Source organism: Oryctolagus cuniculus, chromosome 12 (genome assembly GCF_964237555.1).
Source record: "Oryctolagus cuniculus chromosome 12, mOryCun1.1, whole genome shotgun sequence".
Classification (NCBI taxonomy): domain Eukaryota; kingdom Metazoa; phylum Chordata; class Mammalia; order Lagomorpha; family Leporidae; genus Oryctolagus; species Oryctolagus cuniculus.
The window spans coordinates 65,923,216-65,937,075 of NC_091443.1; the positions used below are offsets into that span (position 1 = coordinate 65,923,216).

General features: G+C 43.0%; 1 protein-coding gene across 5 annotated transcripts in view; it reads right to left on the bottom strand.

The window, feature by feature from the left end:
- Positions 1-6,244: 6,244 nt before the first annotated feature.
- The window catches only part of UBR1 (ubiquitin protein ligase E3 component n-recognin 1), a 169,001-nt gene continuing 161,385 nt past the window's right edge, over positions 6,245-13,860 (bottom strand). For all 5 annotated transcript variants that reach the window (XM_070054077.1, XM_070054074.1, XM_070054075.1 and 2 more), the window contains 3 exons: positions 11,384-11,554; positions 10,671-10,772; positions 6,245-8,829 (listed from right to left, as the gene is read on the bottom strand). In XM_070054077.1, the coding sequence (XP_069910178.1) occupies positions 8,688-8,829; positions 10,671-10,772; positions 11,384-11,554 (415 nt within the window). In that variant the 3' untranslated portion in view covers positions 6,245-8,687. The remainder of the gene's footprint in view (positions 8,830-10,670; positions 10,773-11,383; positions 11,555-13,860) is intronic.

Here is a 13,860-nt window from a genome sequence, read left to right on the forward strand (position 1 = left end):
GGGTGGAATTCCAGGCTCCTGGCTTTAGCCTGGCTCAGCTGCAGCCGTTGCAGCCATTTGGAGAGTGAATCAGTGCATGGAAGATAGTTCTCTTTATCTGTTTCTCCCTCTCTGTGTAACTCCGCCTTTCAAATAAATCTTAAAAAAAAAAAAAAAAAAAAAACAGTAGGGGAGAGAAGGAAATTAGAAGTTAAGTAACAGATAACAAAACACAATTAGATAGGAGGAATTACTTCTGGTGCTTTATAGCCCAGTAGGGTAACTACAGTCTAAACCAGTAAGATAATTAACTAAAGTGTAGAAAAGTCACTTGCATCATATGTTATTCAAAGAAAAGAAGGCAAGAACTCTTGGTAAGTTCTTTCTTCATGCTAAATTTTGAAACAAACACAAGCACTAGTTCTCAGTGTTTCTGTGTCACTTTTTGATTTGTGATGTTGAGAGGCAAATAGATAGAGGAGACAGAGATACAGGTAGAAATAGAGAACTCTCCCATTCATCAGTTCATCCAGCCACAGCTGAGCCAGGGCCAAAGCCGGAAGCCAGAAACTCAATCCAAGTCACCTATGTGGGTGGCAGAACCCAATTTATTGAGCCTTCACTGCTGCCTCATGGGGTCCATGTTGGCTTTGTGCAATATTTGTACCATTTAATGCTCCCAAGTTGGAGACCTATACTGAGTTCTGGACTCCTGGCTTTGGCTGTTGAGAACATTTTGGAGGGCAGAACCAGCAGATGGAAGATCTTTGTCTCTGCCTGCTTTTCAAAAATCAATAAATGAGATGCATCATTAGAAGGAAGAGACTATTAAATGGGCAGGGATGGTCAAGAAAGCTTTCTTAGCTTCACAGCTCCAGGGCTCCCTCCTCTGCTGGTGTTGTCAAATATTCCTAGTACCCTCTTGTACTTACATCTTCAAATGCTACATTCTGCTAATCTACTACTTTACATAAATACTCACACAATCTAAACTTTATTACACACAGTACCCCTGCTATTCTCAATTTGGTTTGTTTCTAGCAGTTTCCCATGGGGTGAGGTTCTTTCCCTAATAAAAGCAGTATTTAATGGTTATTTATAAGAATCTAGAGTATGCAAGAGTGCCTCCATATTGATCCTCTCCAGGTTAATTTTTTCTACTTTTACTTTTAAAGTCTATGAGGACTTTTTTTAGCTTTCCCAGTAATTCTCAGACCTGATTGCCCAGGTGTCTACTGAGTGGGGTCCCTTCCATTTTGAGGTCATTTATTGGTATTTCTTCAGTTCTGTAATTTATATTCAGCATGCTTTTTCACTTTCCACCACCACCATCACACAAATCCTGCTGTTGCTGAGGCTGTGGGTACAACAGATTCTTTGTATCTAGTTTTACTGAATATTACTAACCTCCCCCACAGCCATCAATCCTGGTCCAGCAATGTGTTTTTCAGGAAGTTTTAGGGAGAGTAAGAAACTATAGTGTTGTTGGGGCTGGTGTTGTGCCCCCAGCAGGTAAAGCTCTTCCTGGGGTGCTGGCATCCCACATTCGTGCAGGTTTGAGTCCCGGCTGCTCCACTTCCAATCCAGCTCCCTTCTAATGCACCTGGGAAAGCAGCAGCAGATGGCCCAAGTGCTTGGGCCTCTGTACCCAAGTGGGAGACCTGGAAGAAACTCCTGGCTCCTGGATTCGGCCTTGCCCAGCCACAGCTGTTTGGGGAGTGAACCAGCAGATGGAAGAGCTCTCTCATTCTGTCTCTCCCTGTCAAATAAACAAATCTTTACCGGAAAAAAAAAAAAAAGAGAGAGAGAGAATTTACAGTTTATGTACTAATACCACCTTGCTCTTGGATGCCTTTTAACTTTTGTAGAAATTTGCTTACTTATCTGAAAGGCAGAGATAGAGGGGAGAAAGAGAAGCGAGATCTTCCATCCACTAGTTAACTACCCAAATGGCCTCAACAGCCAGGGCTGGGCCAGGCTGAAGCCAGGAACCAGGAGCTTCATCCAGGTCTCCCATGTGTGTGCAAGGGGCCAAACCACACTTGCACCATCCTCCACTCTTTCCCAAGTGCATTAGCAGGGATCTGGATGGGAAGTGGAGCAGCCAGGACTTGAATTAGCACCTTTGCAGGATGCCAGTGCTGCAGGCAGCTGTTTTAACTGGTGCTCACATGGGATGCCAGCACTGCAGGCTGTGGCTTTAACCTACTGTGCAACAGAGTTAGCCCCTTTTAACTTTATTAATTGTGGGGAGCAACTCGGACTAGACTAAGGTACTGGAATTAAGACTTATTCTATGCATCTGCTCTCCCACAATATGACGCTGGGAGAGGAGGAAACAGCTTCTACGCAGCTGCCTCTCGCCAATTTGATTGACTGAGCTGCAGGAGCTGATCTTGCTCCTGATTGGAGGAGAGCAGTGTACTCGGCGTGTGGGCAGCCGAGTTGGGATTGGTGGAAGAGGACTATAAGGGAGGAGAGAGACAGCATGCACGAGGAACATCTAAGGGGAACATCTATCTGAAGGAACACCTGTGCAGCCCCCGAGAGAGCCGGCCGGCGGTGTGCCGCTCCCTCGCGGAAGTGGGGAATGTGGCAGGGGGAACTGCCCTTCCACGGAGGTGGAAGGGACGGTAGCCAACCCGGGAAGAACCAGCAGCAAACCCGGGGAGGGCCGAGCAGACAAAAGAACAGGGCAGGGTCCTGTGTCGTTCCTCCACGAAGACGGGGAGCGACATAATGGTGCCGTGACTCGGATATGAAGCCTAGGCAGGGTTTAGTGTCGTTCCTCCACGAAGAGGGGGAGCGACATAATGGTGCCGTGACTCGGATAGGAAGCCTAGGCAGGGTTTAGTGTCGTTCCTCCACGAAGAGGGGGAGCGACATAATGGTGCCGTGACTCGGATAGGAAACTTAGGAGGGAAGAAACGGGAAGAAGTGGAAATTACCGGAGAGAGAGACTAGCAAAGAGCCTAGGGAAAAGCCGGACAGAAAAGGTGCCGGAAGAAGCTATTGAAAGCCTAGGCATAGACTCGGATATGGACTGTGGGAAAGAAATTAGGATTTAAAGTGAAAGCAAGAAGAAACTTAGACTCAGATACGGACTGCAGGTTGAAAGTGAAAGTGAAACCTAGAAGAAACTTAGACTTGGATACGGACTGTGGGGAGAGGCCAGGAGAAATGAGGGAGGAATATTGTTGGAAGAAAACTTAGGGAAACATACCGGGTAGAGAAAAATGTTAGGGAGGATGAAGCCGCGAGTGCAGGCCGAGGCGGAGATGTAAGCCAGCTTGGAATTCTTCAAGTCAGCCTGGGGAGCAAAAGGCGAAAATCTGGAACCAGAGGCAGAGACGTGGGCCGCCAGGTTGGAATTCGCCAGGTTAGCCCGGGGAACTTGGACTGAATGCCGGTGGTGGCGGAAACGTAAGCTACGCTGTGTGACTCGCGGAAGCCGCCGCGTGCAGAGAGAGCACGCGGGGCGTGAATAGATAGGGAACGTGGGGCTGGCGTGAGGCCGTGGTGCGGACGCGAAGGGCGTGGAGACCGAGGAGTGTGCGCGCGAAGCCGAGCCGCGCAGAGCCGGGAGCCCGCCGCAGGGCGGGCGCCGGGAAGCCCCGCAGATGAGAGAAGCTCGGGCTGAAGCGGCTCAGAGCTGGGAAGCCGCCGAGAAGCAGCCTCGGGGCGGGCGCCGGGAAGCCACAGGGATAAGAGAAACAGAAGTTTAGAAGTAAAATGAGAGAAATAGGAATGCTGGTAGATAGAAGTAAAATGGGAGAGATAGGAATGCCCAGAGATAGAGAAATAGAGAAAAATAAGGCCTCCCCTCAACATGGCAATGAGAGAGCTTGGATTCGGTCTGCCTGATTAGGGAGGTGGTGAGCACCTGCGGGCGGCTAGCAGCTTATGCGCCGCAGGTCACCGAAGACAGGCACGAATTAACATCAATAAGTCTCCCCACAATACCGCAATGAGAGAGCTTGGATTCGGTCTGCCTGATTAGGCGATAAGCACCAGCAGGCAGCTCGACCAGAGTATGAGCTGCAGGTCACCGAAGATAGGCACGAACCAACACCAGTAAGTCTCCCCACAAGACGGCAATGAGAGGGCTTGGATTCGGTTTGCCTGATAGGGCTTGTAAGCACCTGCAGGCAGTTCTAGCAGAGCAGAGCATGTGCTGCAGGGCACCGAACACAGGCACGCATCAGCGCCTAAAAACCTCCTCACAACATGGCGAAGAGAGGACCCCGATTCGGTTTGCCTGATTGGTAGGGCTTGTAAGCACCTGTGGGCAACTCTAGCAAGCAGAGCAGAGTGTGTGCCGCGGGGCACCGAAGACAGGTGCGTATCAACGCCAAAAAATAAAAAGAAAGGGGGATCTGTGGGGGGCAACCCGGACTAGACTAAGTTACTGGAATTAAGACTTATTCTATGCATCTGCTCTCCCACAATATGGCGCTGGGAGAGGAGAAAACAGCTTCTACGCAGCTGCCTCTTGCCAACTTGAGTGATGACCTCCAGGAGCTGATCCTGCTCCTGATTGGAGGAGAGCAGCGTACTCGGTGTGTGGGCAGCCAAGTTGGGATTGGCGGAGGAGGACTATAAAGGAGGAGAGAGACAGCGTGCACCAGGATCATCTATCTGAAGGAACACCTGTGCAGCCCCCGAGAGAGCCGGCCGGCGGTGTGCCGCTCCCCTGCGGAAGTGGGGAAAGTGGCCAGGGGGAACCGCCCTTCCACGGAGGTGGAAGGGACGGTAGCCAACCCGGGAAGAACCAGCAGCAAACCCGGGGAGGGCCGAGCAGACGAAAGAACAGCGCAGGGTCCTGTGTCGTTCCTCCACGAAGAGGGGGAGCGACAATTAATGGCATCCTTTGTAATATAAAAATTTTTAATTGTAAATGATAAACAATATGCCTGAGCAGATGATCTGATTTTCCTAGTAGTGTCCATTTATTCTAAGGTTAAGTATGGAAAAGACCCTTAGTGATTTCCCTTCCAACTACCAGTGTCCTGCATTTTCATCCTCTTCCCAAAGAAAACATTGCTTCACTGTCTTGAGTGTTGTTACTCCTAGAATATTTTAAAGTCCTAAAACAATGACTTTTTCTTTTTAGACTCTAGGCACCAATGAAAGCTTATATAGAAACTCAAAACAAAACAAAACATAACTATCCAAGTTTGGCATGTTTTCCCTTTCTTTGGCACTTAGTCTGAAAATTACTAAGCTGAAAAGAAGCAAGCTCCATACAAGTGGAGAGTCGTGGCTCAGGAGCAGAAGGAAATCCCGCTGATTCTCTTCAGATTCAGAATCCAGGGTGAGAATTGAGAACGTGCTCACCCTCTAGAGGTGACTTTAATGCAGTCAAGTTTGAGAAAGATTACACTACCATATGATGCCCATATGGTAGCCACTACCCAATTAGGACTGTACATTTAATTAAAATGAATAAAATCAGTAATTCAGGTCCTCTACTAGCCACATTCCAAGCACTGAGTAGCCATGTGAAGATGGTGACTACTACCCTGCAATGCAAATGCAGAACTTTTCCGGGCAGTGTTGCTCCAGACAGCTGTCTGCACAATAAAGTGTGCATACACAAAGGGATGTACAGGTTCACTTGGAAGATACTTAAATATCTGTTTCTATTTCAAGTGGTCTTTTAATCTCCCTTCCTTGAGCTATGTTTTAAAAAATGTATTTACTAATTTTTATCTATTAGAGAGGGAGAGCTAGAGACAGAGAACTCCTATTTGCTGGTTCACTCCTCAAATGCCCACAATGCCAAGGGCAGGCCAAGCTGAAGCAGAAGCTGAGAACTCAGTACAGGTCTCCCATGTGGGTGGCAGGGACCCAGTTACTTCAGCCATCACCTGCTGTGTCTCAGGGCATACATTTCCTGGGAGCTGAAAATGGAAGCAGAACCAGGGCATGAACTCAGGCACTCCAGTACAGGATGTGAGTGCCCCAATCTGGGTCTTAACTGTCAGGCCAAATGCCCACCTCTGAGCTGTTTTTCATCATACTTAATGTATTAGCATGGTACTATATGAACACAAAAAAATATGTACTTATATTTGGTATGTATGCTTAAAAAACTATTTACAGATGGAATGCATGGTCAAAAACTTTGGACATCCATTTACACTAAACATCTGTGTCTTCTAAAAAATTTGCCTGAACTGATAAGCATAATTTTTTACTATAGCTTTTATCTAGTTATAAATTTTTATACTTCAAACCCAAATCCCCAAACATGAGAAGTCCCTTTTTTCTTTTTAAATATACACATATATTTTATTTCAAAAAGCACAAGAACATTATACAAGTTTTAAATTTACATTTTTGCAATAAAAGATATCAATATATGCATTATTTGTATAACTTCATCATGGATGGAATTTGAATCAGTGGTATAAACATGTTGCAGTCACTAAATATAGATCATCATCACAGTGAACCAAAATGCATAGTTGTTATGAAATGACAAATGACCACTAAAAGATGAACTCACAGCCCATACACCAACATAATAAATTAATTTTACAGATATGTTTTTCTTCACTGTATCATTAAAATTCTTGCCAGTCCCTCATTAAACATTTGAGAAACACAGTTTTGGGGCCATCCTGTTGAACTTGTTCCTTCATTTACTGTGCTAAAGAAAACAAAGTGACTTGGCTGTTTGTGAGTAAACTTCATAAGCATAATTGTTTGCAGTGATGAAGGCATACCACTGGTACATCTGAACATAATGAGAAATCCTTCGGGCTTGGGGCAGCGCTGAAACTTACGTTCATCTATAGTGTGGAGATCTGAATCAAGCCCAATAAGCAGAACTCAGTAAGAAGTGTGCTCTTTGGCAGCTAAGGTCTGGCTGGCCATCGCCAGGTAGTCCTTCTGGCAGCTTGAGAACTTAACTCCAGGATTTATGAAGTGAACATGAAACAACTTGAATGAAAGTTTATTTTGTTAAACTGGGGCCAATCAGGGCAGAAATCAGCATTTTCTGTTGTCTATTCTAGGTCAGACTTCCAAACAATCCATCAGATAAATTATATAAGAAACAAAGGAAAATGTTCAAATCATTTAAACTGGCAAATCTGACAAAGTGAATACTGAGTTTTCTGATCCTCACCTGTTGATTGTTACAAATTCATTACAGTTGTAGATATTTCCTGATATCTTCTGAATAGCAATTATTCAAGTAAAATTCATGATTGTGATTCCGATACTGGCTCCTGCCAAGCCCTTACCACAAAATTCACTTTTCTTTACATAAAAGTACCAAAAAAAAAAATACCTCGCCCCAAATGTGCATGAATCACTTAGCATATATATTTTTATTTGCTTGCCTTTGCTGAGCAAAAAGCAGTTAGCAAAACACTTCCACACATATAAGACAGTAGTAGCCAAAGTCAAAATAAGATACAGTCTTTGAATCTTTCAAACACCTGACATTACCCCAGAGAAAACAGAAGCTAAAATAGAGGGTTTCAATATATCTTCTGTCTTTTGTTTTGTATCACAAGTTCTTGATATAAAAAGTTAAAGCCCAAAACCAAGAAGTCTATGCACAGAGTCGGGAGACTTCGGTTATCTATAAACAAGATGGCTCAACCACAGGGCATTTATTATGGGATGCAGACTACTGATTACATGGCTTTTTAAAGTTGTTTGTACTAGTCATACAACCAGAATTTATGAGAAGGTTGCACACAGGGAACAAATCAAGGATTTGTCTTTTACAAAGACACAGAAGGTTGCAGAGTTGGCTTAAATCTGATAGTTTTAATTTACAATTGTCATGATCCATTCACTGGGAGAATTTTCTTACTCTCATTCTATAAATAGTTTCCATCAGAATCATATTAGGTTTCTACGAGTCAGATAGGGTAGTTCCATGATTAAGAGATAAGAAATATCACTGTAGAAACCTGCCTCTGGGAAATAGAAAGTGTAATTTCAGAATTTAACAAAGCTGTTTGTAGTCAGAGGTGTGGATTACAGGCTACTCTTCTCATCAGGAATGAGTAACGAAAGCAGTATCCTAGGTCCTCTTGGCGTCTACAGAAGAAAAATACTGTTTTACACTGGCTGAAATCACAATCTGTCCATATAGGAGTCAGCAGGTGGAAATTAGGGGTATTTCCTTAAAGCACAAATAATAGGTTTACATTTTTGAAGTCTTTCTCAAATGAACTGTAATGCATGATTTCTGCATTTCCTCTTCAGCTGCAAGGAAGACTATCACAGATATTAGACTCTTGTCAGTGATCCAGTGCCAGCTAGACTAAACTTGGGGGAAAAACCAACAAACACAAAATGGCAGAAAAGTTATCCAATACAACATTGTACACAATTTACTTGATGTGACTTCATTCATTAGGTGGATGAAATGAAATCGGACAGATTATGAAGGGGAATGAGCTTCCTGGAAATATTAGCAGAATCAGACACATGGCGTGAACAAGCATTTCTTTAGTGTTCTAGAACATAAAACAGATAATCTATGTCCTTCTTTCCCTTGAAGCATACATTTTCTAATTGAAAGCAATACTCCATTAAGGAATATTTTATTGATGTACGTGAATCTGGACATGGAGCAAAAAACCCTCCAATCCTTCCCCAGCCCTTGGAAAGGTCTCCGTAATTCTCAATCAGTCTTCCCACTGAAGTCATTCGTGATTGTCTTGAGGCAGAATTGGAGCTCACAGCAACTGCCAGTTGAATCCAAATAACATCTGATTAGTTTCCTGGCTCCTAGCAATCTCTTCTATAATGCAGTGTTGTTGCCAGACCAAATGGAGCTTCCGATATCGCTCATGAGATAAATGAAGAGGGTTGCCTCTCCTTTGGGGGAAAACAAAACAAAACAAAAACATGCAAATTTGAATCAAATAACTATCTTGGCCTTATTGTCGAAATTAGTTTGCATTCTTGACATGTTCCTAGAGCTGGGAAGAACCACTAAGAAAAGGTTTAAAAGGGGATAGTGTCCCTTCACCATTAGTCACTAAGAACTTGATAGGTTATATATTTAATGAGGCAGAAATTTACCCTATACTATTCAGAATTCAGGTCAAGTACACTATGGACACTATGAGATCTTATTTAAATGGCCAGTGCAGTTTATAACTTGAAGCAGCACTATTCTCTTTTAGCCTGAATGGGACTTCATTGGCTGTTTTGTTTTGTTTTTTTGGATCTTAAAATTTATCCAGCTTGGATTTATGATCTTTGCATACTGGAGGTTAGGTTTGAGGCCTAACACTTAGCCCTCAGATTATATTCCGCTACTCATAAATATTTGGTTATAACTGTTTTTATGATACAACAAACTTGCAGGTGATTAGCAAACATTTAAATAAAATAAAATCACTTCCATTCTAGGGTTGCAGTTTGCAACACTGTGTAACAGTTCATCAAAAATGACTAAATCTTGGCCATTGCCAACAATGAACAGTGAGATCACATTCTTTGAAGCATTCAAGTGTCTCAGTTGGTTGGAGAAAATATGAAATTGCCTAATTAATTTTACAATTCTGCTACTGTTTCTCTTTCTGGACCAACTCAAATTATCCTGTCATTAACTACTTTTTTTCCTCCCTAAACCTAAAGAAAGATCAAATGTGGTCACAACAAAAACAAATTTCTGTATGATCAGAGATCTCAGGCCCCATCTAGGGAGCCTGTTCATTCTCAACACCACCATAAAAGAACAAAATTTTAGTTACATGGAAAGAGAGACAGTTTATTGTCATGGGATCAAATCTTTATTTATATATACTTCAGGACAACTATTAAAGTGGTCTCCTCAATCTCATAAGCAATGAGTAGAACCCCAACTGGATTATGGCACAAAAAGTTAAGAAGTATAGATATTTTGTTAATGCTCAGAAGTCATTAAGCCTCATATAGCTGGCTAATAAAAGCTTTCAGTTATTGTAATGGAAATTATGAACGTCTACTCCAAACCAAACTCTCTCACTGGACACCACAAATTCTTTTGTATATCAGTGTCAAATCTTCTAATTCTGAAGAAAGATTGATTAATATAAAACATTCAAACATTAGGATGTTGTCTTTAAAGTTTTGGAGAAGTATTATTTTTTTTTTTATTTTTTTATTTTTGACAGGCAGAGTGGACAGTGAGAGAGAGAGACAGAGAGAAAGGTCTTCCTTTGCCGTTGGTTCACCCTCCAATGGCCGCCGCTGCAGCCGGCGCACCGCGCTGATCCGATGGCAGGATCCAGGATCCAGGTGCTTTTCCTGGTCTCCCATGGGGTGCAGGGCCCAAGCACCTGGGCCATCCTCCACTGCACTCCCTGGCCATAGCAGAGAGCTGGCCTGGAAGAGGGGCAACCGGGACAGAATCCGGCGCCCCGACCGGGACTAGAACCCGGTGTGCCGGCGCCGCAAGGTGGAGGATTAGCCTATTGAGCCACGGCGCCGGCCGGAAGAAGTATTATTTTTAAAATTTAGAGGCAGGCAGTTTTTGGCAATTGTGTTACATTTAGGATAGTATCATATTTAATATTTTCAATTTGCAGTTATTTAAAAATACCATTCCACATTTAGCATTAGCTTCTGCATTTAAAGAACTGTAACCATTCACATACAATACCATGACTAAAACCTATAAATATATAAAAGAAAACTGGTAGAAACTTCCTATTAAAAGAAAATCTTACTTTAGGCCAGGGTCTGTTTCTCCATATTCATCCAAGTAAGGGGCTGGATAGGCACAGCCTCTGGCTTTACCTTCAACCAGGACCACTCTGCATTCTCTGATTCTGAAGAGCAAAACAATCAAAAGGAAATACAATTTTTTAAAAAGTTATTATTTTTCTTGAAAGGCAGAACAAGAGAGAGAGAAAGAGTGAGAGGGAAAGGGAGAGAGAGAGAGACAGCCACCTTCCATCCACTAACCCACTAGTTCACTGCCCAAATGCCTGCCACAGCTGGAGCTGGGCCAGGCTGATGACCAGGAGTCAGGAACTCCATCTGGATCTCCCATGTGGGTGGCAGGGACCCAAGCACTGGAGCCATCATCTGCTGCCTCCCAGGGTATGTATTAACAGAAAGCTAGACTTTAAACTGAGATGGGACTCAATATCAGGCACTCCAATACGGGATGTGGAGTCCTAAGCAGTAACTTAACCTGTTGCACCAGGAAATATGATTAAATGCATATGTGCGTATGATAAGCACTGCATCACAGTTAACATATAGAAAAGCCAAGGCCATTATCTGTTAGGAAATCAGTACAGAGATAATATAAACAGGGACAAATAAACTAAACTGAGTTTTGTCTAAAAAAAGGGAGCAAACATTGTTATCTTTTCTTGAGTCAAGAAGCAAAGATCAGCGGATTTGGGAAAGGCAATCAGCAATATTGACTCACTTAAGGAAGATGCAGACTCCTGCTCCACAGTGAAGTGCATGATAAATGCAAGCTCCAACCTCTTCCCCATTCACGATTTCTTGGCAGCAAATGTTCTGAGAACACAGTATGGCCCCACAGAAAAGACAGAGGACTGGGTGCTTTCGTTCATCATCTGCAGACCGTGGGCACCTCAAAAGGGAAAGAGACATTCAGAATGAGGGAAAAACAAAGCACCATATATCCAATGAGCAATGAAGCATGTTTTCATTACTTGCTCCTCTCCAGCAAATAAAACTCTTAAAACAATGAAACATTTAATAATTCTTCTTTAGTACTTCTCCCTAAGGATATAACAAAAAATTGATTTGTCCACAGTAAGAAAATCTATTAGTAAATATATGGTGTCCTGATAGTTCTTACAAAGTCTGACTATTAGATATGCCTTAAGATTGAGACGTGTTTATGGAATCCTTTTTTGAAAAAAAAAAATTTATTTGAGAGACAGAGCAGGAGAAATAGGACAGACTGACAGGAGCTCTATTAAGTTCATTCCCCAGACACCTGCAATGGCTGGGTGTGGGTCAGGACAAAATTGGGAGCCAGGAACCCAATCCAGGTCTCCCATACAGGTAGCAGGAATAAAATCACCTAAGCCATCACCTGTTGTCTCTCAAGGTGCACATCAACAGGAATCTGGAATTGGTAGCAGAACTGAACTTGAACCTAGGTATTCCAGTATGGGATATGGCCTTCTCGAGTATTGCTTTAACTGGTGCACCAAATGCCCACCTCTATCAGGTTTTTGTGTTAGCAATGTAGTCCTAAGAGTAGGAGAATCAGTGAATTTAGAGGCAGTTTCAATCTTTGAAATTATCTAGCTATTTAAATAAAAAATAGATATTTATTTATTTTAAAGGCAGAATGAGAGAGATGGAGTATCAGAGAGAGATCTTCCATCCACTGGTTCACTCATCAAATGGCCAAAACAGCTCTGCCAAGTCAGGTTGAAGCCAGGAACCAGGAACTCCATTCGGGTCTCCCACATGGGTAGCAGGGGCCCAAGCACTTGGGCTATCTTCTGCTGCTTTCCCAGGCTCATTAGTAGGAAGTTGGATTGGAAGTGGAGCAGCCAGGAATCAAAACAGCACACCGATATGAGATGCTGGCCTTGCAAGCAGCAGCTTTACCCTCTGTGCCACAATACCAGTCTCTAGTTGGCTAATTTTTTTAATGTTGAAAGGGAAAGTGATTCAACCATTGCTTTAATTGGCTGATTAGCAAGGGAACTTAAACATCCAGGTCAATTCAACCTGGTAACAGAATGGAGTGTGGGTTACTCAAGCCCCTGCTGGGCCAGTTAAACCCCCTGACTCCAGGGCTTAAAGCAATCAGTTACCAGTAGATAATTAATGAAGTCTTGAATAGGCTATAATTCTCAAACTGCTGAGATTCCTGTAATTACAAGTAACTACAATTTCATGTCACTATTATCAATCTGATTTATGATTAGTGATGTGATATCATCTGAGTGTACAGGATACATTAATACATCAAAAGAAGTTTTACTTTATAATTGTCAAAACCTGATGCATTATGATTCAAGTAAGAATATTTATACTCCAATGGCTGAAGCAGATATGAATGAAATTCCTCCATTCACTGATATCTCATAGGTAGTCACTGAATTTATGCTATTCAAATAACTTACATGACAATAGACCAAGGTAAGTGTAATAAAATAAATATTTTCAACTTTTTTTCTAAAGAATCATTTTATTTATTTCAAAGAGTTACAGAGAGAGGTAGAGCCAGAGATAGAGCTGAGCTGATCCGAAGCCAGGAGCCAGGAGCTTCTTCCAGGTCTCCCACATGGGTGCAGAGGCACAAGGACTTGGGCCATCCTCCACTGCTTTCCCATGCCATAGCAGAGAGCTGGATTGGAAGAGGAGCAGCCGGGACCCACGCTGGCGTCCATATGGAATGCCAGCACTGCAGGCTGGGGCTTTAACCCATTGTGCCAGAGCCAGCCCCAATATTTTCAACTTTATAGGACATTATTTTATCACATAAAGTCATGTTTAAGCTTATGCTCTTCTCTTGTAAAAGTAACAGGTGTTGTACATACAGTATTAGTAATGAATATTCTGTAACTTATTTGTGTCTCAACAGTCTTTACTATCATGTAGTTCCTTTTCCAGTTAAACTGATCAGTAAAAACAGTGTTAAAAAAAAAAAAAAAAAAACAAAATTTGAGGGGCTGGTGCTGTGGTGCAGTGGGTAAAGCCACCGCTTGCAGCACTGGCATCCCATATTGGTGCTGGTTCAAGTCCCAGCTGCCCCACTTTGGATCCAGCTCCCTGCTAATGTTCCTGGGAAAGCAGCAGAAGATGGCCCAAGTCCTTGCGCCCTTGCATCCACATGGGAGACCCAGAAGAAGCTCCTAGCTTTGGCTTGGCTCACCCCTGGCCATTGCAGAAATTTGGGGAGTGAACCAG